Source organism: Lipotes vexillifer, unplaced genomic scaffold, assembly GCF_000442215.2.
Source record: "Lipotes vexillifer unplaced genomic scaffold, Lipotes_vexillifer_v1.1 scaffold1350, whole genome shotgun sequence".
In the NCBI taxonomy this organism is placed as follows: domain Eukaryota; kingdom Metazoa; phylum Chordata; class Mammalia; order Artiodactyla; family Lipotidae; genus Lipotes; species Lipotes vexillifer.
In genome coordinates this window covers 582,949-608,724 of record NW_006799035.1, presented here as the reverse complement: position 1 = coordinate 608,724, position 25,776 = coordinate 582,949, and the positions used below count along the sequence as shown (strand labels likewise).

At 32.6% G+C, this 25,776-nt stretch overlaps 1 protein-coding gene across 4 annotated transcripts in view; it reads left to right on the top strand.

Annotated features, from left to right (window-relative positions):
* COL11A1 (collagen type XI alpha 1 chain) overlaps positions 1–25,776 on the top strand; it is a 197,853-nt gene that overhangs the window by 47,076 nt on the left and 125,001 nt on the right. Inside the window, exons 5-7 of one of the 4 annotated variants that reach the window (XM_007471378.1) lie at positions 18,097–18,225; positions 24,210–24,362; positions 24,553–24,642. In XM_007471378.1, the coding sequence (XP_007471440.1) occupies positions 18,097–18,225; positions 24,210–24,362; positions 24,553–24,642 (372 nt within the window). Of the gene's footprint in view, positions 1–18,096; positions 18,226–23,828; positions 23,946–24,209; positions 24,363–24,552; positions 24,643–25,776 lie in introns of all 4 variants that reach the window. The other 3 variants (XM_007471379.1, XM_007471380.1, XM_007471381.1) reach the window with 3 other exon arrangements.

Below are 25,776 nucleotides of genomic sequence, written 5' to 3'. Positions count from 1 at the left end.
TTTTTTTTTTTTTTAGCTTGTTCCTTTGTCCAGAAACAGGGTTTCTGTAAAAGTTTTAGCCACAGCACTGTTGCAATGCTCAGCTACTGGCTTCCACTGTAGGGACAAAACCTCAAGGGAAACGCCACCCCCCGTCCCAAAACACACACAGATAACTTATCATATGTGGGTTTACTTCTTCAAGGTCTAACCCTCCTTCATGACCTACCTGCTTTTCAGAGTTCTCAGGGAATTGTTCATTGCATTTTGTTCAGTGTTTATAGTCATCATCAGCATGAGCATTGGGCTGTAATGGCTTTACACTGTTATAGGAGTACTACAACTTCCAAAATATAAACATTTAAAAGTGTTAATTCCTTATTGTGAAAAAATTTATATTGCTATGAAGGTTTATGCCTGGTACTTGGCTGTGTCTCATCTTCAAAATCTCTAAAATTGGTAAAATTCTGGTATCACAAAATTTATCTCTAAAACCTTCTTGCCCTGGCTTCTCTGCATCTTCTTTAATTAGGGGAAAAAAGCAAGCTATCACTATATTTAAAAATTATCATTATGTGATTTCAATCTAGATTCTAAACTGAAAAATATAATCACTAATTATTTATTTAATTTTTTTTCTTTATAAATATTTAAGATCTTTCATAAAATATGAACTTTAGGAGCAAAAAAGTAGAAGTGAGTGAACACGAATGATAAAGTCATTTCCATTGTTTCACTTGGGAAATGAAAGATGAAGACAAACGTATCATTCAGTCTAATAAGTAAAGAAGTAGTTAGATGAAAAAATGTTATGATAATGATTATTAAGCTTTTTTAAATTAAGCTTTTGCCTTTTTTAACCATATTCATGGTAGTTAGCAGCACTGACTCGAGTCAGACAGCCAGGGTTTGATTTTTGAATTTGGAACTTAATCAGCTTGAAGATCATGGGCAAGATACTCAACCTCTCTCTGTCTTTTTCCTCATCTGTAAGATGGGATAGCTGCAGTAGTTAACTCATACAGTTATTTGAAGATTAAATGAGTTAACATTTATAAAATATTTATATGTGTGTCATGCAGTACTGAATGTTTTATAAGTGCTTGTTTGAAAAAAAAGCTTTCTTCTGTTGATTATTTCTGAAACTAGGGTAAAACAACAGATATGGCTAAGATAGGAGCCACATTTGGCTTTGTAAAAGACACTATAGTTTATTTTAAAGAAGGCTTCAATAGCTAAAAGAAAAAATAAAATGTCATTCTGGAATGGGATTTTATTACTTACTCTGTCAAAGTAACATAGAACCTGCAAAACAAAAAAACAAGAAAGCTTTGAGTTTACCATAGTTACTCAGTTTTGTCCTTGTCCTGTAAATCTTTGGTTAAGATGTACATTTGGGAATGTAGCTATGGTTCTTTTTGTAATTTTTGAAACATTGTCTGGAATCAGTTTTGTGATTCATGTTTTATGGAATGTAGTAAGACATCAAAATTATTTATTTATAAATTTCAGGAAATAATGTACAATTTTAAGAGAAGTAACAAATGTGGATACCAAACATGAGGTACAAATTTGATAGAGTTGATGTTCAAACATAGTCCAAGTACACATTGATTGTAACAAACACAACTTCAATGCAAATTAGAGTTAAAATCCAAAGGCACACCACACACCCATGTAATATTAGGGTTCAGCAACAACACTGCTTTACAGACTCACTGGATTCATGGACATGTTGAATTTCTCTAATATAAAGAACAATGATGCATATGTGTAGTTATTTCTAAAAGAGGATCTTATGGCTTTTATGCAGAAATAGTCCAATGTATCTACATGACACTGTCTTGTAGTAGTAGTTTTGTAGAACATAGTTTTTCTTCCTGACAGTAACAAATTTAGAAGTTGTCAGATTTCATTTAGACTCGATGTTAATAATCAATTATTTACAAAGTTGTGATGGCAAATATGATTTTTCCCTGTGGATTTTTCTGTTTCGGGGGGATATTTAAGTTTTCCTACAGATCATATGCATGAGTAGATCAAGATACAGCATTAGTTTAATCCTTTTTTGAGAGTTATTTTTAGCCAAGTCTGAAAGGAGCTTCTGCTTTTGCCTTCTAGATGTGTAATTACATTCCTTATTATTGCACACCAAGTTGGTATGACAAGAGTGGTGAGGGAAAACACACAAGAATGTGCTGCATTATTTATGACCAAGCTTCAGCAATGCTGTAGGACTTTTCCTCAGTTCTCCATTCTAGACATCACTGTACTTTATTATACAACAGCCACATGTTATCCTGTTGTCATTCAGACTATGATCAGTTCTGTGCCACTGTAGTGTGATATGCAGATAACAGCTTTTATTTTGTGACTCTACTGATAATTTACTGTAATTTCATATTTAGTAAGATTTATGGTTGGAATTGTTTCAAGAAACTCAATATAGCATTTGAGGTGGATTCAGATTTCAGAACTCAATAGAAGATCCAAAGTACCACTTATACAAGATATTACTTGCCCTCTAATAGGATCAAATAGGACCAAACAAACCTTGTTTGGTTTGTTGTCTATTTTTTGATTAGTGCATGATTAGGTTATCTGCTGCCAGCAGTGCACAATAAAGTGTCACACATTTTGTTTTGTCCCTTTTATAAGTCTTATCTCCGATTACTTGTCTTCTTTTTTCCCATTTAAGTTTTATTTTTAGTTTGTGGCATTTTATTAACTTCCTCCCCAAAAAAGCCGTCTTGCATTGCATTCCTGTTGTCACTGTCTATTACCATGTAGTTTTATAATTATCTATTAATATATAGCTTTCTCATTAGACTATAAATTTATTGAGAGCAGGATTTACATCCCCTTAATTTAGGTACTCCAGCAGTGACATCAAACACAAAGTTTGCACAGTGTTTATAGCCAATAAAGATTAGTAAATATTTGAATGAGTGCTGTATATGCAAGTGGTTAAGGCTTAGTTAGAAGTGTCTGGGAGGAGAAGGGGCAGGGAGAGGTATAGGATAGCATATGTCATTTGCAAGTCAGGTGTTATTAAGTAACTGACTATTCTCTGTTGAAACAGAATAAATATTATATGACAAATATTGTGCTTAAATAATTGATGTAGCGATACAAATAAATAGTTGTAATAAATATGATTCTGCCCATAATAAATATATAGATATGTTCAAGGGAGAAAATAACAACTGTATCCAAAATGATGAAAAATAAAAGGGTATTTAAAGATGAGGGCACCTGTGCAAAAGATGAAAGTTTGGAATGAGCTCAGCACATCTGAGAATGCAATTTGCTTCGGGGGTATTTGGGAGATGATCTGGTAGGATGAGTTAGGGCCTGTGTGTGGACTGCATTTTATACCATGCTGAGGGGGTTGAACTTTAAACCATAGGTCATAAGAAGTTTCTTTAAGTAGAGGAATTAAACATTGAGATTTGTTTTTTAAAAATTCTTTTTGTGGCAGTGAAGGAGTTAGTTTAGAATCAGAAGGACCTGGTGGAAAAAAACACCAAAACTGATATGTTGAAACATTAGTTCAAATAAAAGGTTACTTACAGTAGAGACAAGGCCATGACAGAAGAAATGAAGAGAAGGGTCTTGCTTCAGAATGCTAATGTGGGATAGAATTGACAGGTCTTAGGGGCTGACTAGGTATGTGGGGTTAAGGGAGAGAGGAACTTAATACTTTATGCTTTACATAGGGTATTAAATAGTCAATGTTTCCTTCTTAAAAACATGAACTGTTTGGAATTTTAGCTAAATTCAGAAGTCTTTAGTTCTCTTTTTTACAATTGATGAACTACGTGCTTTTAATGAAGCTTTAAAATGCCATAGGATTATCCTGGACCAAATAATCTTATTTCACCATCTTTCTATATACTTCTGAGCTTTACAGTAAAAACATAGGTAGTGTGAAATTATTATTAGCTCAAAGAAGTAGAATAAGAATGTGATAAATTATTTTATAATTTTTTAGGAAGTAGTTTTTTTTCTACCTTTTTTTTTTTTTTTCGAGGTACGCGGGCCTCTCACTGTTGTGGCCTCTCCCACTGCGGAGCACAGGCTCCAGACACACAGGCCCAGGGGCCGTGGCTCACGGGCCCAGCCGCTCTGCAGCATGTGGGATCCTCCCGGACTGCAGTACGAACTCGCGTCCCCTGCATCGGCAGGCGAACGCCCAACCACTGCGCCACCAGGGAAGCCCGGTCTTTTTTAAGGCATGACCTAGTTCATTTCGGTTTACAGTATGACTATATAAAGTTCTTAGAAGAGTGGCAGGTATACAGTAAGTGCCAGTTAAGTCTTATTTATTATTATAACTATTAGCATTATCTATTTCTTGGAAAATTGCAGGAGGCTTTTAATTGATCTACCTGTGTCTGTCTGCCCATCTGCTAGTCTGATCTCTAAGCAGCAAGCCTAGACTAGCAGGCATATTCCTGTCAAATAGCACCTGGCTGAAAGAATGAATGAGTCAGTAAAGAATCTCACTTCCTTTTTTATAACTGTCTGGTGGCTTTTCATGTCATTTAGAGTACGTTAAAGTTCTTTCAATATTCCGTCGTCTCCTAAGTGATTCATCCACACCCTCTGCCACTTTTCTCTGACTTCATCAATGATTCCTTTACCCGCTTGCTCCCTCTGATCCACAAGGCATCCCATTTTGAACACATCAGTCATGTCCCAGCCTTGGGGTCTGAGCATCCACTCGTCCTTCTGCCTGGAAGGCTTTTCCTTAGATATTTCTATGAATTTCTTACTTCCTTAATTCCTCAGTTGTCTCTGTCTCAGCGTCCCTTTATCAGCAAAATCTTTCATGATCACAGTTTGTAATATAGTATCTTACTTTCTACAATCTCTCCTATCCTGCTTAATATTCTTTACAGCACCTATTACTCTGATACTATATTTTGCTTATTTTCTCTTTCCTTCTCTGGAATGTAAGCTCCAAGAGAGCAGAAGCTTTGTATTGTATCCGTAGTGTCTACAGCACTGCCTGAAAATATTTTTTAAATGGATGAAATAAATATGCTTTCTAGCACTTATTAATTCTAGGAGTATAGATCATCTTGGCCAACAAGGAAGCAGGAAGAAAGATTTGTTACCTTTTTCCTAATCATTTTTTCTTTCCTCGTTTTCTTTTATTAGTTTTTTTGTGAAATAGAGCCACATTGATAGTTCTCTTTCAGTAGGAATGTTTGTTAGAAAGTATAAGATAAATGTGCCCTTTTTGTGGTAGTGTTTTTTACAACTTTAAAGTTTTAAAGTATTGCATTTTTTGTAATACTTGGTAAATAGTTGTTGAATTAGTAGTACATTCAAGTAACATAGGATCACTACTCATTTTCTTAAAACTGATTTCTTAAGCTGATTTTGGGACACAGTGAAATATAAGGACTGTGTGGGTAGCAGTTCTGTCTGTGATTATGTGTTTTTTTTTCATTTTTTCCTTTGAATTATAGTTCAGATGCAATCTCTGATGCATTTTTCAATTAAACTAAAATTTGAAGCATTTTGGCAGCTTTCCTTTTCCACACAAAATAGTTGAGAAAGAATCATTAACCGTATAGAACGTCTGAAAAAAAAAACTATGATGTGAGTTAATGCCTTGGCAAATTCAGAAGTCTTAGTAGGCAAGAAGCATATTTTTTCAGTTAATCTTCTGATAATCTCTACTTTTTTTCACATTTTATGCCATGTTTAAGATTTAATGTCAATCTTGTTCCTGGATATACAATCAAAAATCTCTTCCAAGACCCACCATACTTTTCAACAAAGCTCTAATATCAAATGTGAACAGAAGTTTTAGTGTCCAGGGAATATCTTATGGAAACATTGTAGAATTATTTTAAGCTATTGCTTTTACAGTGGTACATGCTGGAAACTGTTTATCTGAATGTATTTTTCTTTCTCTTCTATTATACTTTTTCCTTATGTGCTTTACTTATGGAATAATGACTTTAAGTCTTCTGAAACTCAACTTTTTTGGAATTTATTTATGGAACAAATAAAAATGTATTCTCCAGCAGCATTTCTTAAATTTTACAGTCTATAAACACATCTAGAAGTTTAAGCTCAAAGGTGTGTTCTCCTTTAATTGGCTTAAGTACTATAATAATTATACCTTACATTTGTGTACACTTACACTTTAAAAATTTCTTAAGTAGGTATTAATTTTTAAAGAATCTGTAGGAAATACAAGACAAATAATAGTATTCTTAATTTACAGTTGTTGAAATTGAGTCTTATAATGGTGAATAAATTAATTGCCTGGATATCTATTTACCGAACAAACTTTTAGTACATACTCACTATGTGCAGGCCTATTCCAGGAATTGTGGAAACCTGGAAGAACAAAACAGACAGGTCCTTACTCTCATGAAGTTTATATTCCAGTGAGTTTAGCTGAATAATGTAGATTGGCTTATTAAGAAGAGGAGCCCCTGGGAGTTCCCTGATAGCCTAGTGGTTAGGATTCCAGGCTTTCACTGCCATGGCCTGGGTTCAGTTCCAGGTCAGGGAACTGAGATCCTGCAAACCGCGTGGCATGGACAAAAAAAAAAAGAGGAACCCCGACCACAAACTGTGTGTATTCTAGTAGATACAGTGTACTTTCCTGGAAAGTGATATATACTGATTATTTGAATCCTTAATATATATATGAAACGAAAATGCCAATTACTATTTTAGGGCCTTCAACTATGGGGTCTTTCTCTAACTTCTCATACTCTCTGTGAGTGAGTTCAGTGTGGGTTCCAGAAGGAAACTGAATTTCTACTCAGGTGATTTCAGAGGTTTGAACAAGGAGGCAGAGTTACCTGGCAAGGAGTATTACCTTTCCAAGGGTTAAATGGGCAAGGGGCAGAAATAGCAGTACAGTGAAAGCTGGAGCCCTGCACTAGTGTTTTCTGACAGTGGCACTAGTGGTCAAGGTATCAGACTGCCGTGACAGGAAAGTGTCTGGCGAAACTACCCAACCTCCTTCTCTTCCCACCTTCCTAACTCCTAACTCTTGGTGGTTACTTCCATTGTCTGTACTGGAAACCGACCTGCCAAGACAGTCTGATGATGTGGGCTATGGGGTCATATTCTTTAGGCACAGGGTAAGAGAGAGCAATGATTAGGATTCTGGGAGCCAACAAAGAATACCAAGTATCTTTATATTTAAAAGAATAACTAGACACTTTCTCATTAATTATCTCATTTATGCCAGTTCCTTCTAGATTATTCCTTTGATTTTCCCAGATGAAAATTGTGTCATCACCCCACCCCTGCCACCCCAATTTATTTTTTTTCATAATTGGAATATAATAAGTACTAAAGAAATATGTTTCTTATTATCATGTCTGTGTATAATTAATCTCCCTTACCAGGTTATATGCTATCTGAGAGTAGGATCTGGGTCTGATTTCCCTCTTTATTTTTCTTTTGCCTATCTTTAGTGTCAGCATGTTACTTTGCCTCAATAAATATGTGTTGACTAAATGGATAGATGACTGATTGATAGACAACCAGGGGAAAGGATTCTGAAAGTTATCTGGCTGTCAAATTTCTGTGTAAGTTACCACTAAAAGTTATAGAAGAAATACATTTATTATCTGACTTATAATGTATCTGTGCCTATTAATAAAATTATGTGTTACTTCTGCTGTTTTCTTTTTTAAGAAAATATTTTGTTTGGGGGAAAAATGTAGCTTGTCTTAAAATTGTAAGGCATGAAGTGCCTCCTGGAATTAGGAATGCTGTGTAACAGGTTTGCTTTTTTTTTTTCTCCTTCAAAAGTATAGTTCTTTGCAAATACTCCCATTTCAATAGGGAATTCTGGCTTTCAAATTTGAGAGCATGACCCCAATCTTTCACTGTTCAGTAGACATATATACAGTTTGACTACATTCTGTAGTGAGCAAAGAAGTTTTCACATTGGTACTAAAAAAACATTTTTTTCAAAATTAAAAAAGAGTAAAAGGTATATCAATTACTTTATAATGTATATGCATACTTTAAAAATCCTCTTAGGCTTATATATTTCATAAAATGGCCAAATTTTGATTTAATAAAACTTCAATTCACTAAAGAAATGTATCATTTATTATAGTAGAGGAGTGCAACAGAGTAGAAATAAGGAAGTATTTTAAAATATTATTTCTAAGACCTATTACTGGGACAGTAATTACTGGACTGTATTACTTCTGGGACAGTATCATTGCATGCAGAACTAGAATAATAAATGTATAAAAATGCTACTACCAATGACTTCTTTTCATCCACTGATATTTTCTCTAGACTTAAAAATAGGCAATAAAGGGCTTCCCTGGTGGCGCAGTGGTTGAGAGTCCGCCTGCCGATGCAGGGGACACGGGTTCGTGCCCTGGTCCAGGAAGATCCCACATGCCGTGGAGCGGCTGGGCCCGTGAGCCATGGCCGCTAAGCCTGCGCGTCCGGAGCCTGTGCTCCGCAATGGGAGAAGCCACAACAGTGAGAGGTCCGCGTACCGAAAAAAAAAAAAAGGCAATAAAAATGATGATGCTAAACAGATATGTGAAAAGAAATTATACAGTTTATTTGCTTGGGTTAAAAGAGTAAATGTGCCAGTTCAACTGTTAAACTCTATGAAACGATGAAGAGTCTATCACTTCTTTTCATATTCAAAAGTTGATAATTAGTTTAAAATAAATTCAAAATTTACTGTCAAGTCAAAGCTATGAAATACAAAGTGAATGCCAAATTCTGCAGTTAACTTTGTGTGACAGGCAGCGAAAGTCATACCTGCTTTCAAAGGTCATATTTGACCTTTATGCTTATATTACTTATATGAATTTGTTCTTTGAGTCTGTGTTAAAATACAAGTTTAAAATATTAAATGATACATAATATTTTCTTTCATACAAATAATATTTTTTTCTCAAGTTAATTTTTAAAGATAATGTCTCAAATGATTTCCATTTTGTTTTAAAATCCTCTTTTTAGATTTTAAATGTTATCTTCAGTTATATTATTTTGAACAACAGATGTTTGTTAAAAGTATCAGATGACTTTATTTTGGGAGGAAGATCAACTTTTGATTATTCATATTTTAAATGTTCATTATTTAATGAACATTTGAAATGAAGAGTATTTTTGTAATCTGAGGATCATCTCAGTATTTTTTATGATTTGTAATTTAATTTTGCGTGTGTTTTCTTAAATCAAGAAAGAACCAAGTATGTTGTTTTACTTTTGATTTATATTACTATGAATAGATAAAATGAAGTATAGAATACAAAAAAATGTATTATTCTGATTATATATATATTTTTATATTATATATAAAAATGATAAAACACTTTTCTATTCCTATTTTCTTTTCATTGTTGAAATGAAGTAGAATTAGGATATAATTTCATTAATATGGAGTTGATACAACAAGGAATTGTTTTAACTTTTTTACTAGTGTAATGAAATTGCATTTTAAAAAAAATCATATAAATGGTTGTTTAAACTCACTGTGACCTCTAGCATAATTTAATTTGATAAAGATCTTTAAAACTCTGGTAAGTTTACTTAAAAACTTGTTCCCTTCAAATTCTTTATTTATACTTGGAGACAAATATTTATTTATCATTCTTACTTTCTACTACCTCTAATGCCTGAGGGATATTTACACATGATGATACTGTCGGGTGTATGATAACCTGTGATTACCCTGAGGTCTAGCTGCTTGCCAAATTAAATCAGTCAATATTTCCACAGCATCTACTTAATACCAGATCCTGGACATAGTTAGAGATTACCCATGTTACAAACAAACAAAAATACTTGTTTTGAAGTGCTCTTCTTTATTCTGCTATAAAGATAATACTTGCAAGATATAATAAAAACAAACTAGTATTTATCAGTCTGTATTTGTTTTCTAGGGCTGCCATAACCAAATACCACACACTGTGTCTTAAACAACAGAAATTAATATTTTCATAGCTCCAGATGCTTGAAGTCTGAGAGCAAGATGTTAGCAAGGTTGATTTCTTTTGAGGCCTTTCACCTTGGCTTGTAGATAGTCATCTTCTCCTTGTGTCTTCACATGACCTTCGCATTGTGGTGTCTGTGTCCTAATCTCCTCTTCTTACACAAAGACCAGTCATATTGGATTAGGGCCCACCATAAAGATTTCATTTAATCTTACTTCTGTCTTTATAGGTCCCATCTCCAATATAGTCCGATTCTGAGGCTAAGAACTTAAACAAATGAATTTGGGGCACACAGGTCATCGCATAACATTAAGTCTAGACAAGTTCATTTTGTCTTTGATTACCAGTGAAAAAATGGATATAAATTGCTACAGAAAGAGGTATGGGCTGTCCAGCTAAAGGGAAATTTTCTGCTGATTCTTATTGATGCTTATAACTTGGTTTGGCCTCAGTGATATAGCCTGACAGGTGGCACATAGAGGAGTACAATTCAAAAGTAAATAAAGGCAAGTTTCTTTAAAAAAAAAAACTTTTTCTAGAAAAAAATTAATTATCATTTCACTTCATAGACTTAAAAGATTGATCCCCAATTTTTCCTTTTTATTGTTTCTCAACTGAGTAAATGGCTTTTCCATCTTACCCTTGCTCATACCAGAAACTACAGAACTACCTTCCACTCTTCTCTAATGCACTTCCTCCCTCTCTCCTTGCCATTCCCATCCCACTCCATCATCATTACCTAGTCAGTTCTCAAATCTCACATGTTTTTCTCTAATAAACTCTATGTATCCTCTACTCCATTTCCTGCTATTGCTGAGTTAAATTTCCCAATGCTTAACTGTGATGGATTCCTAAGCAAGATTCTCATGCTTCCAAACTAACTGCTTTCAAATCATCCTTCCCTATGTAGTCATAGTGATTTTGTTAAAATACATCATTGATCAATTTGCTCCATGGTTCAAAGTCCTTGAATGACATTCTGTAACTTTTAGAATTCAGTTCACACAGAAAGCTTTTCTCAGATTGGTTCCTTGCTTGGTTCCTTTTTTTTCTTCTACTTTATCTCTTTCATCCCTCAACCCTCACTGCTCATTATCACCACATAGGGCCTTCCCTCCAACTCTACAGCACTAGATGTACTTTTCCAACTTTGTCAGTTTCATGCATCCAGAGTTCTGTTTAAGATGTTTTCCTGTTTTTTCTTTTAATTAATTAATTAATTAATTTTGGGCTGTGTTGGGTCTTCATTTCTGTGCGAGGGCTTTCTCTAGTTGTGGCAAGCGGGGGCCACTCTTCATCACGGTACGCGGGCCTCTCACTGTCGTGGCCTCTCTTGCTGCGGACCACAGGCTCCAGACGCGCAGGCTCAGTAGTTGTGACTCACGGGCCTAGTTGCTCCATGGCATGTGGGATCTTCCCAGACCAGGGCTTGAACCCATGTCCCCTGCATTAGCAGGCAGACTCTCACCACTGCGCCACCAGGGAAGCCCCGTTTTCCTGTTTAATACTATTTCCCTCTCCATCTTCTTCATCAACCTAACTCCTATTTGCTTATAAAATATAGTCAAGATTTTAGCAAGAAGCATTTTATAAAAGCATTCATTCCTGTTGAGATTCCTGCATGTTAAAGTTAATGGAGGTAAGAATGTGCTTCGGGAAATTTGGAGGCTAGCTGATTTTATAGAATGCAATTGCAGCATGTGATTTACAACAGGTTTAGGGGAGATGAAATTTCTAACTCTAGAAAGCTTTGAAATTCAGTGAGACACATAATCAATAAATACTTGGAGTCTTCTTTTCCAGATATTACCGAAAGTAAGTTATTCTCCTAGAATATAACACCCAAGTTTTAATATTAAAAGTTTAAATCTTCCAAGATTCATAGTGGAATTAAAAGCCTTATAGGATTGTAGAGTTACTAGTTGCCAGGTTGATATTAGAGAGAGTGTTTATAAATAAGCTGTTTAAAAACAAACTGTTTATTGAACAATTATAGTTGTATATTGATCCAGCCTCTGCTTTAACTGTTTTGGTTATGTCTGAATTTCCTCTGTCATTCTTGGGATCTTATTATGCTTCAAGTACATAATTCATTCACAGATTACCTTATTCAGTCACATGGAATTGAACATGACAGCTGATCAAAACCCAGTTTTTCATTGCTCATTCTCAGGAATCAGCTGCTGTTGCTGTACAGTTCAGTGGATGCTCAGGCTGGGAACTGACTTCAACCAAGCACTGGTTGACTTCATAGGATGAGGAATTGAATCTGAAAATTCAGACACTTAACATTGACACATTGACATATGACCTTAGACATTATACCAATTTCTTGTACAACACTTTTTCAATAAATGTGATTTCTTGTACATGCAAAAAAGCTAAATGTGTATTAACTTGTGTATTTCCTGAATTATAATGTAATTACATTCATAGCAGAGAAAACGGAAATAGCTAGGCCTTATAGAGAGTTACTATATATATGCATATACAAACAAAAATAACAAACAAAAATTGTTATAATATGTGCATTATATTTTAGTTTTGAGAGGAGGATATGCTATTACTTATATAATTGGTCTTCATAAAAATGTGGCTGGATCCTTTTGCAATGCATGTGACATTCAGAAGAATCTCATCTTTATATATAGTTTCTGTTCAGTTTTCTTGCATTTGTTTTGCTTCCCTCCTCTAGACTCATTCTGTCTATAGAAAAATACTATAGTATAGACCTAGTTGACACAGCTGTAGATAACAAGGTAATTGTTTCAGCTCTACTTTAATTTTGGCTTTGTAGAGCATTAGAGGAGGAGGATGTCTTTTTCATATGTTGTGTACAGCAGATGCCAATTTTACTTAGTAACTTCACCCTTTTCCAGCTGTAGAAATTTTTATGACTGTTGAATCTGAATATTTATAGTTCATTCAAGCTGTCAGGATGCTTTGTCTACAGACTGTCTCATAACATGTCGTATGATTAACATAAAACACTATAAAATGCCTTCTGGGGAAAATAGTACTGTAGGTTTTTAACACAATTTTCCAGTTTCTTTCCAGTAGTACTATATTTAATAGCTGAATATCAAACACCTGAAAAAAAGAATTTATTGTGGAAAGGTTGGCAGGATTCCATTTAATGAAGTGAAGTGCCTTGACTAGAACAGTTAAGTACTCAGGAAACCAGTATTCTTCTAAACAATATACTGTTAAAATACTATATGTAATAAGATAGGCAATTTTTTGTGTTTCAGCAAAAGCTTCATTTGGTTTATTATATTATCTATAAGTTAAGTGTGGAACTGTATAATTTTTAGTTCTGAAGAGGACCTTAGATATGATCTCTAAAGAAATTCATTTTGGGCTTCCCTGGTGGTGCAGTGGTTGAGAGTCCGCCTGCCGATGCAGGGGACATGGGTTCGTGCCCCCGTCCGGGAAGACCCCACATGCTGCAGAGTGGCTGGGCTCTTGAGCCATGGCCACTAAGCCTGCGCGTCCATAGCCTGTGCTCCACAACGGGAGAGACCACAATAGTGAGAGGCCCGCGTACAGCAAAAATAAATAAATAAATAAATAAATGCATTCATTGTACAAATGATGAATTAGGGTAAGTGACTTGCATAATTCCAAGTAATTAATGGCAAGGCTGTAATTCAAGAATCAGAATTTCTGATTGAAACCCTCAGTGATGACAGTACACAAGAGGTACTGAATGATGCATTTTTTTAACAACAGAATGAAGAATATTCAAATTTCTCTGTTACTAGTTATAACTCACTTATAATAATTCAGTTGTGGCTACTCAGTGTTCTAAACTCATAAGTTAGTGTTTGAGAAATGTTAAATTTTAAGAACATATTCATTTGCTGTGAGAATGTTTAAAATCAGTAGGCATAAGCTAAATATTAGGTCTATTCTAGCTATTTACAAAAAAGAATTTTAAAATATCTCAGAAACAATCTAATTTGTTTGATTGTACTGCCTCATAACATATAAAAATAAATAATTTTGATGTTGGAAACACTAATAATAGTATGACCATTATAAGCCATATATTTTGTGGGTGGGTATTTGCTGATTCTGCTTTATTTCATGTTTTACTGGGAAATAAAGTAGGTGTTTCCTTATTTGGGTGTTATCTGAACATATTAACATGTTAACATGCACTTTCAAAGCACTTTTTGAATGAATGATTGAATGAAATGACTAATTGAAGAAATATAGCTAAATCTTATTGTAGAGAAATTTCTGAGTTCAACAAAATTTATCTCAAGGATTACTAAACATTGCAATATATCATATCAATGAAACTTTTATTGGCAAATGTGTTTTTGACATTTTAATTTTAGTCATTTTTCTGTTACTAATGAGACGTTCTAGATGCAGATCTTTAGCAAGTAGTTGGCGGTGTTCATTTAACTGTTAGGATATTGAGCAAACAAGGATCAGACAAAGACACTAAAAAGAAAAAGTTTGGAAATGAGATGTCTATAAAGGTCACTGAGGAACTTCAATATACTCTTGGAGATCTAGGAGGCCTGTGTGCATGTCCAGGAAAGACCTGAAGAGACCCTAATATCTCAAATATTACTGACCTTGAGGATCTGCATAGCAAGAAATGAGATCTAAGGCAGAGTTGTAAACTGTTGGAATATTATAGGCATGCTCACACACAAATACATACTCAAAGTCTCTTGGCAAATAGTGAGAGATTTTTAAGGAATTCTCTGCCCAATCATTTGCTCATCACTAACCTAACTGAGCAGACACCTCAGTGGACACAGGAAACAAAGAAAACTGACTTATATAATTACTTCAAAAGGTCACCAGACAAGCAGCAAAAACAACCACAAACAAAATAACAACAAGCATTGAGGGGTGGGGCAATGGAATCCAATCTCCACAGGTGACATTTAAAATGTGCAGCTGTCAACAAAAAATTATGAGACAGGCAAAGAATCAGGAAATTATGTCCCATACAAAGGAAAAACAAATGTATAGGAACTGTCCTTGAAGACATGCAGACATTGGACTTACCAGACAAAGACTTTAAATCAGCAATTATGAGTATGTTAAAAAAAAAAGAACTAAAGGAAGCCACAGCTTAACAACTACATGAAAGTATGAGAATGAAGCCTCCTTATCAAATAGAGATAAATAAATGTAGAATGTCTTAAAAAAGAACAAAATAGATCGGGAATTGAAAATCAATTGAGATTACTCAGTATGAAGAAAAGAAAGAATAAACTTGCAAAAAGTTTACAGAGCATCAAAGACCTGTGGGACACCATCAAGCATAGCAACATAGACATAATAATGAGTCCCAAAAAGAGTGGAGAGGAAGGAGGTACAAAGCATATTCCAAAAAATAATTACCAAAACCTTCCCAATTTTGATGAAACACATTAATCTATATATCTGAGAATCTCAAGAAACTGCAAGATAAACTTGTAGAAATCCACACACAAAGTATTATAATCAGTCAAAAGACAAAGAAAGAATCTTCAAAGCATCAATAGTAAAGTGACTCATAATATAAAAGAGATTCTCATTAAGATTAACAGCTAATTTTTTGTCAGATTTCATAGAGGCCAGAAAACAGTGGATGACATATTCCAAGTTCTGGAAGAAAAAGATTGTCAACCAAAAATGCTACATCCTGCAAAACTATCTTTCAAAAAACAAAGAAGAAATTGACATTCCCAGATTTATGAAAAACAAATAATGTATCAAAAGTAGAGCTGCCTTACCAGAAATAAAAAGGAGTCCTTTAGATTGAAATGAAAGGACATTGGACAGTAACTCGGATTCACACAGAGAAATAAAAAAACACTGGTAGAATTACCAACATAAGTATATATAAAAGCAGTACAGATTTTTGTTGTTGTTTATAGCACTTTCCTTCTCTTACCTGTTTTAAAATACAATTGCATAAAACAAAATTTATAGAACTATGTTGATGTATTATATTGTATAAAGATGTAATTTGTATAACTATAATATTACAAAGCAGGGGTAAAGGGAATAGAGTTATACAGAAACAAATTTTTGTATATGCTGATATTAAGTTGATATTAATCTGAAAAATGTTATAAATTAAGATAATTATAATCCCCAAGGTAATCACTAAAACAAGAACTCTCTAAAATATAGTAAAAGAAACAAAATCATTAAATTTTTCACTAGTAAATATCTATTTAGCACAAAAGAAGATAGCACAAAATAAGAGAGTAAGAGAGTAACAAAAAAGGAATGACATATAAAAAACAAATAGCAAAATATCTACTAAGTTAAGACAACTCAAATAGCTAGTAACAGCTGACTAGATAGACAAAATGTATTCAATAGTAGGTTCATACAGCAAGTTGTTATTTCAGAAAAGGAATGCAGTACTGATACATGTTAAAACATGGGTGAACTTTGAAAACATGGCAAATGAAAGAAGCTAGTCACAAAAGGCCTCATGATGTATGATTCCATTTATATGAAATGTTCAGTGGTTACCAGGGGCTAGCAAAGGAAGAGATTAGGTGTGACTGCCATTGGTTATGGTGTTTCTTTTAGGGGTGATGACGATTTCCTGAAATTAGATATTGGTGATAGATGGAAAACTCTGTGAATGAACTAAGAAACACTGAATTGTCCACTTTAAAGGAATAAATTCTATATGTAAATTATATCTCAGTAAAGTGATATGAATGAAAATATAGATTTCTGATCCATTAGCATAAAAGCTAATTTTAAGAGTAAGAATATACAGTGCTTTTTAGACAGAAGACAGAGCAATGCAAATAGAAATAACTAGCACACCAAAGATAGGAACCACAGTATTCAATAAAGGATTGCCAGCTAGAACTAAATAATTTATATTCTTTTCTTGGCACTTTTCACAAGAGTCTGCTTATATCTTTTCAAGTTATAAATTTTATTCTCCATTTTATTACAGTTTTAAATCTTAACCACTATATTGCACTCTCCAAGGGCAAGGATTACATCAAATTTATGTTTCCATCTCCAGTGATACTATGTTCAATGTCTTGTGTATAGTACTTTCTCAATCCACATTTGTTGATGAATAAATGAATAAATGAATATTGTGGTATAAAAGTGCTATGAATTCTTTCCTGCTCTCTAACTCAATGTTAGAGACTTCTAAAATTTTCATCAGGCTCTAAATGGCTTATGTTAATCAGACGTAGAGAAAGCTGAAGTAACTTTGAAATTATTCAAAATGATATCAGGAGTTCTGTGAATCAGACTCATGAGCTCAGGCTTACAGGGACTTGAATCACCAAGTCAAATGGATATTAACCCAGACATTCTTCTAGGACTGAATAGAATTCTGAATTAATATGGTCATGACCCACAGATTTATATCAAACTAGTTTCATGTAAAATTAGACCCATGTGGAAATATTCAGATGGGTTTGAGAGCAAAATATTTGATATTCCTCTTGTTTACACAGTTTCCAGAACCTCCTGGAACTAAAACTCTTTAGATAACCCTATTAATTATTTCTAATGTTTATTTTTTATTAAAATTATTCAGATTTCTAAATAAGTGAGTTTGATGTATGCTTAGATGCTCCATTTTTAACAAAAATATGCCAAACTCATGCTTTTTAATTTGAATTTTTCTGGTCTCTGCATTTCTCATTCATATTTGTAAGTAGAAATTCTTTTGATATTCAGTTCTCTAACAGAACTCAATAGTTGGAGCTATATTTTCATTTAAAAATTCTTGTATAAACTTGCTTAAAAATAACTCAATCGAACTCTTCCATTATTTAATATTGGAAATACATTACAGTTTTATATATTTATAGTTTTAAAATCTTATTTACTTTTTTATCAGCTTATTATTCACATTTCATTTGTCTTATTCCACACAGAGTAAACTGTGAATGCAGTAAAATCAAGTTTTAGCAAACAGATGAATATACTATAGATTCTCTGAACCACAATATAGCAGAAGATCTGATTTGTTAAACAGGTGTGAATTTCTCTCTCAATCCTATAGGACTGTTTTTAACATTGAAATGTAAGCGATTTCTTCTCATATTTAAAGATGAACTACACTGTGTCTTGAATAAATCTTGCTCTGGATATATGTGTATTCAAATATGCTGACTACATAACCATGTTTGTTTCTTGGCAGGGGGACATCCAGCAGTTGTTGATCATAGGTGACCCCAAAGCAGCTTATGACTACTGTGAGCACTACAGTCCAGACTGTGATTCCTCAGCACCCAAGGCTTCTCAGGCTCAGGAACCCCAGATCGATGAGGTGAGAACCGTAAGGTCAAGGGCAGGTTTTCTCATTCCAATGGTAAGGACATAGGTTTGCAGTTTTGAGGCTCACCTCCATTTATCCACTTTTAATTAAACTTTACCTTGTATTTATAGTGTTTTAATATTTCTAAGAATATGTGATTTGAAGAAGATTTTTGGTGTTTGTTTCCATCTTAAGTATTTTGTTACATAATTTCTTAAAAATACAGATACTTCACATATACTGTGTAGAGGAGCATATTTTATTTGGGGGGAGATGAGAAAAAAGATAATTTCTCAAAGATATATTTTGTCCTTAGCATTTCAGTAATTAAAACAGCCTCAAGACAAGGGTGACTATTTTCTGGTGTACTTGCCATATCCCCAGGCCTTTGGCAATTCATGTAGATGAGAAAGGGACTTTAGTGCTATCTTAAAGTTGTCAGGCTGTGTTGAATATTTAGAGGGATTTTTTTTTTCCCATTTCTGTAAGGCTATGCTACATTGATATGTAAGTTTTCTTTTCCTTGCATAAGATTTGATACAAAGAGCAATGAAATGAAAAGCATTATGAAGTGATTGCCATAGCTAAATATTCATATTCTTTGATTAATATTATGTCACTTTATTTGAAACTCGGGTGTGAAACCATTCTTCCACACTATTTTTGTAAGAAAATTCACCATAATGAAATTTGACTCTATTCTCTCTAAGACCAAAAATAAGTACATTTAAGTTAGCCATAGCAATTTTGTCAGACTTGAATATCCCAAAAAACAATAAAATATAGTACAGTGTATGCTTTATGCAGATTTTTAGGTAAAATTCTTTAATGTGAAGCAAATACTGGAAGGAATTGAGTCTTTAGTTAGCAGCAAAACTATATTTTTATTTTTTTCTCAAGGTGAAGAGTTCTAAATTTTAGAAGGTGAGGGTGGAAGTTTAAAGACATCAAGACTGTCCTTATGTTTGAAAATAACTCAAATAGCTTTCTTCTTGACTATTAAAATACTATTAGATACCATCTTTTGAGTTCTACTATTTAGAATAGGTTAGGATCTTATCTCTTAATTTTAATTTGCTGTTATTTCTGAGTGATAATTCAATTTGGATTTTACCATTTAAGTGCTTGAAATATATTTTTTGACATTACTTTCCTTTTTAAGGTATGATAGTGAATTCTGTTGCACTGATCTTTTCCATGACTTAATATTAATGTTTTTTTAAAACAGGATAAAGTCTTAAGAAGCTAACAGGAAAGCAAGTATGAGAGAAAAAAGAGAAATTATTTGGATATTTGTGTTTGCTTCTTTCACAGTTCTCAAGCGCTTCATTCTTTTTATTACCTCATGATTTATTAAAACAGTCTGTGAATTCCAAGAAGATAGGTAAAATATCCATCAGGTTTTAGTGTTTTTATATCTTAGAGATTATGTGGTGATTCAATATTAAAATTTATAACATTTAGTATGGGTGTTCAAGATGGGTGAGATTTATTTTGCTCTTGTTTTAAGAAAGATAAGTCTTGTTCTTTTTAGTAACAGATATGGCTCTGATTTTTGGAAGAATGAAGGTATGCATTCTTATTATATCACCTTGAGGTGTTTTATTCCCATGTTTTAATGCTATTACATCAGGTAAGCGGAGTTATTTTAAAGCAAAATAATATTTTTAACCATTTTTGTCTTAAATTCATTTAGAAGTAGACTTTCCCTTTTTGACCTTAGTTGTTGATTCATAAATTTAACATTCTGTTGATAAATCAAACTTGTTTTTACTAGAAGCAACTGATAAGGAAAAGAGCATGCTGTTATAATAAAAGCTTCATGAAAATCTGGTTGGGTGATGCAATAATAGCATTTCTTACAGTTTCTATGCTGAGTATGTCACAATGAAAACTTCTTTTGAGGAATCAGCTCTCACTTTTTCCCCCAGTACTAAATTACATTGATACTTCAATAATAAGATAACTATTATATACTAGTATGAAAAATATCTGGTTAACAGAATTAGCAAGCCATCCTTATGTTACTTTTGAACCATAGCCATTAATACATCATTATATTACAAATATGCATTTTAATAATTGTACTACAGATGTTTTACCTATACAAAATAGGAATGCAATGTTACCAGTGAATAAAGAACATAAAGTGCAAAATAGAGCATCAAACATACATGTTGTACTTTATATTGCTTAATTTATAATTAATAAATTTGCAAAATTGCATATTTATAATTCTGATTTGGATTAATAAATATGTCAATTTATTTTATAAATTAACTCAAATGTGTTTTATTCAACTTGTGATTTTGTATAGTTCATATCCTCTAAATAACATATTTTAATTCATTGTTAAGATTACATTTTTTATGTGTTTGGCACAGTATCGCATCATCATCATAGAGTGAAATGTAAAATGAAGATAGATTTAAACATAGTGATAATATCAAACTGTTATTCTATGTGAACCTCCACAATACCATTTATATAGCAAAGTAACTAATATTAAAATTATGATGGTTTTGTATTAAACCATCGTGTTAAATTATCCTTATATCTTAATAAGAAATTAGAGGTTAAATCTACATATGGTTCTTTCTTAATGTGCTACACAGACTACAATGCCCTTTATACACTAGGCAATTGATGTTCTTCTTTTTAAATATATATATAAAGGATGGAAAAAGAAGAAGCAAAGGAAAAACAATATTTTATAAAGAAATTTCTTACCTTAATATTTTTTGCACTCAATATTTATCATATATTCTAGTTCTCAAAGACATTCAGGTATTTACTTATGCCACTATTTTTCTAACAAACTGAATAAGAACAGACTTGACATTTCTAGAAGAAGACCCTTTTTCCTCACATACTATAACTTATGCTAGGCAACTTACAGATCATAGGTGAAATCTTTCCATCACTGCACGTCTTTTTGCATATATAAATCTGATTGATTACAAATAGTTCTCTCTTCTTTACCTGTCTTTGAGACACCCCCAAATTCCATAGTAAGAAGGGAGAATCATCTCCAAAAATAGGTTGTAAAGCTTCGTGTAGACCAGCAAAGTCCTAAGTATATCAATACCCACCAGAAGGGGCATGTTGTTTAGATAAAGAAATAAGGAGAAGAGAAGCAGTGATTCTTTTCACTGACTCCTGAATGGCTCTAAGAAAAAGATGTGCTTTAGTGCCTAAGCAGGTAAGCATGTTACTGCCTTCATTATTCCACGACCACAGCTAGTCTGGTTGATCTCCATGTGGAAAAAGTTTAAATAGAGGAGAGAATTATGGAGGTTGGAAAAGGTTTCCTCCTATAAGGAAAAAAAACCATGATATAAAGATAGTAAAGGTAATTGGTGCTTTGAATACCAGGCTTCATTTAAGATGCATTTAAATTGTCCATTTTGACAGTCCTTCATGCCTTTATATATTGTCTTATGTTTTTACAATTCATCATAGATGCATATGATTCTGAAAAGTCTGCTTAATTTTAAAACTCTAAAGCATAAATTAGCCTGGCTAATCTTTTTTCATGTTTTAACTTCAAGCTGCCAGCCAGTAATTATATAAATCCACTATTTCTTATTCCAACATGTGTGACTATAACTACAGAAAAAAACTATTCATTAGACAATATTCAGTTTCCATTAATTATTTTAATATGTATCTAAATTCAGTATTTAATTGTTTTATTTATTTAATGATGCTATTGATTAATACATACTTTACCTTTCCTAGAAATAGTCGGCATTATATCTTGCTTGCAGAGTCATGAAGAAACACAAATGTTCAAAAAGTTATATATGCATTCTTCTATTTTAACAAATTCTACTCAAATTCTAACTAGAATGAAGATTTGTTGAAGTCTTTGAAATGTATATTCAATGATAATTAAACTATTACTGGATAGGTAAAATTATGAATCAGTTTCAATTAATTTAATCAAATTGAAGTTTTGACAATCATAAACACTGAAAGTATGTCTATATATATCAATATGACCTTCAGCTGAACCATCTAGAAAAGTTTCCTCTAGTGAGGGTATTTCATTAAGGGCCAGATATACAATATTGCCAGGGGGTCAGTTTTGAACATGTCTCATCATATGTCTTTGTGAAATTTGCACTCATTTGCATTGCTATATCTAATAGAGCTTTAAAATTAGAAGGCACAGTGATCACAGTTCTCTAAAAGACATGTGGTGAAGAGTTATTTTTCTGGCACATTAAAAGAGATATTTTGTCAATTTGAAAATACCAAGAGAGGCCCAGTTGGGATATAATGAAAATGTGACCAAATATAATACTTAGGGAATTTCAAATAGGTTGCTTTTAGCATATATATATACATATATATATATATATATATATACACACACACACACACACACACACATAGGTATATATGTATATATAGACACATAAATATGTATTATACATAATAAATATATGTATGCATATATAAATGCATATTATACATAATAAATATATATGTGTGTATATACATAAATATATATATACCTATACATAAATATATATTATAAATAATATATAAATATATATGAGTTTTAGCTTGTTGAGTTTGCTGCTTAATATCTTTTGTTATATATGATCTTAATGGATTTACAGTTATTTTAATTAAAACCAATAATTAATATATGTTTCACAATACCTATGTTGGTGTTTAAAAATTAAAATTTTGATAGAGGTGTTTGGCTCTGAAGGTGAGCAAGCATGTTATTTACAATATTAATGATTGTATTGCACATCCCTCTACTGAGAAACATACCTCTTTCTCCTAAAATTTTTTTTTTAATACAGAATAATCTAGTATTCCATTTTTCAGTTTGAGTTACATTTACATGGTTTAAGGTATCTAAGTGTTATGCTCTTTTTTCAATAGAAAAAATGCAGTATTTGTAAAACTGAAATGTATTAATTATAAAAGATCTAATTTTGAATCTTTTAATGGTTCACAAGTATTCTGTGCTCATTTTGATCTTAAGTAAGTCTATAGAAAATTAGTTATTTCTGAATAAACTTTAGATTGTATTTTTACATCAGTTCCGGTATTCCAAATAAAATATAGACTCATTTCATGTTCCTCTGTTCCCTTTCGTTTCTCTCCCCTTTCCATGTCATAATAGATATGAAAATTCTTTCATACTTGGGAAGACTACTCTCCATACATTTATTTTTAAACATGTAGTTTAATGGGAAAAAAAAGTACCCATTGAAATTGCTGTAACATAAAGGAGCCTTATGTAGCAATTTTTACAAATCAAAATTAACGTGACTATTTAACTATGTCCAAGTATGTAATTGCTATGTTTGAATTAATATTCAACAATTAAAAGTTTGAATTAATATTCTAAACTTTTAATTTCCTCACAATCCTAACCACTATTCTGCTCTTAGAAAACCTGCTTTGTCACTGTTATTATACTCTGTATAAGACAGTATTACTTCTTGTAACACGAAGTAATATTTAAATAACAGTATTTACTTGTCTCTTAACTTTTACTAGTAAAAGTTAAGAACATGATTAACACTTTGTTAATAGTATTACCTGCAACTAACAAAATTGCCTGATATTTTTTCTTTGCGATGTAGTATGCACCTGAGGATATAATGGAATATGACTATGAGTATGGGGAAGCAGAATATAAAGAGGCTGAAAGTGTAACAGAGACTCCCACTGTAACTGAAGATACAATAGCGCAAACCGAGGTAAAAGCAAAGTAGCGCCTTTGTGTATGGTGTCCTGCTGTTTGTCATACTGTGGTTCCTTTTGTCCACTTTTCCTCAAACTTATCATAAGCCTTTCATTCATCTGATTTCTATGACCTGATAACTGTGATTTTTATTTGACAGTAGCTGTCCTGAAGGAATGATGCCCGGTTTGCTTTGCTTATCCTTCCTTTCATCCATGCTCTTTATTTCCCTTTTCATTTTATTTATGTTTTCCATTCCATCTTTCACCACATTTTACAGAAAAAGAAATTCAATTTCAAAATGAAGACGAAGACAGTGGCCACTAACTCAAAGAAAAAGTCCAAAAAGTTTACACCCCCTAAATCTGAAAAATTTGCAACCAAGAAGAAGAAAAGTTATCAAGCAGCAGCAAAAGCCAAGCTAGGGGTAAAGGTAGCAAAGAAAAAGCAATCAAGATCTCTCCTAGATAAGCTGGAAGATCTCTGATGATGAGTCATTGTCCTAACCCAACTAGATAAATACTCATTTGGCTAATACGATACCCCAGTTAAATCATGATTTCCATAGATTTTGGATTACCTTACATTTTTACTAATTGCTTTTCTTTTGAATTTACCATTAGGCAAATATTGTTGATGATTTTCAAGAATACAACTATGGAACAGAAAGTTACCAAACAGAAGCTACTAGGCGTGTATCTGGACCAAATGAGGTAATGCTCATAGACAGCATTAAATTTTTTAAATGTGTAATATTTCTTGATATATTTCACTCTGGAAGAATCTATAACCTCTGAAAAGTTTGACATTTTTATTCTTTTACTGAGGTAAGAGAAACAATAGAATTGGCTCACTATTACTAAAAACAGTTCATTTAAAATTAATGTCAATTCAGGTTTTGCATGACTCTTTGCTTCATGCAAATGCTAAATTGATCAAACTGAATTGGCTGCTATCATTTTCTTGATTCCTCCTGGCATTGAGCAAGCTTCTCAAAATGTTGTGATTAAGGGTACTCACAACATGACCCTTCTGTGAGGAGGAGAATCCTCTAAAGTAACAACTGTATCATCAAATGATACAATTAGAATTTACTCCATCTGACCAATAATCATGCATTTTTATGACACAAATATTTTGAGAAAATATAGTCTTAGTTGGTTTTAGTGGCTATTTACATTTTCAGACTTAATTATGGTTAAAATATTATATCTTAACCTTTTCCAGTTCTTTCTATGAAAATGTTTAAGTACATACGGGTACAAATAGAACAATCTTCCTGAATTTCATACTATGCATATATTCTGATTATGAAAAAATAAGTATACAATTCAGTTTAACTGTTAAATTCCTGTCACACCTGGTATGAGGAATACCTGAATCATTTTAGTTATTAAAAATTTATATAACATGTGTCCCAGTGAGGCAAATTAACTCAGTGAGACTTTACATGCAAACACATAATTTAGAATAATAACATTTTAGGGTAGGAACCAATTTCAAGTTTCATCTAGTCCAAAATAATCATTTTCCAAAAATGGTTATCTTGATTCAAGATGTTTATTTATATACCCAAATTCATTCATCTTTTGCTCAGATCTATGAACATAGTAATATTCTGATCCCAGATGATATGCACCCCCTAATGATAGTATATACTCATTGTTTAAGAATACAAAAATATTATGGTTATTGGACATTTTGTTTTAGTTAACAATCACTAAATTAATCATTTAGCTACATTTTTCATTCACATGACTTTATGTAACACTACTTATTATTCAATATTGTTCTATCATCTAGATTCACTGTTATAGCAAACAAGTTATTTATGAAATTCAAAAGTA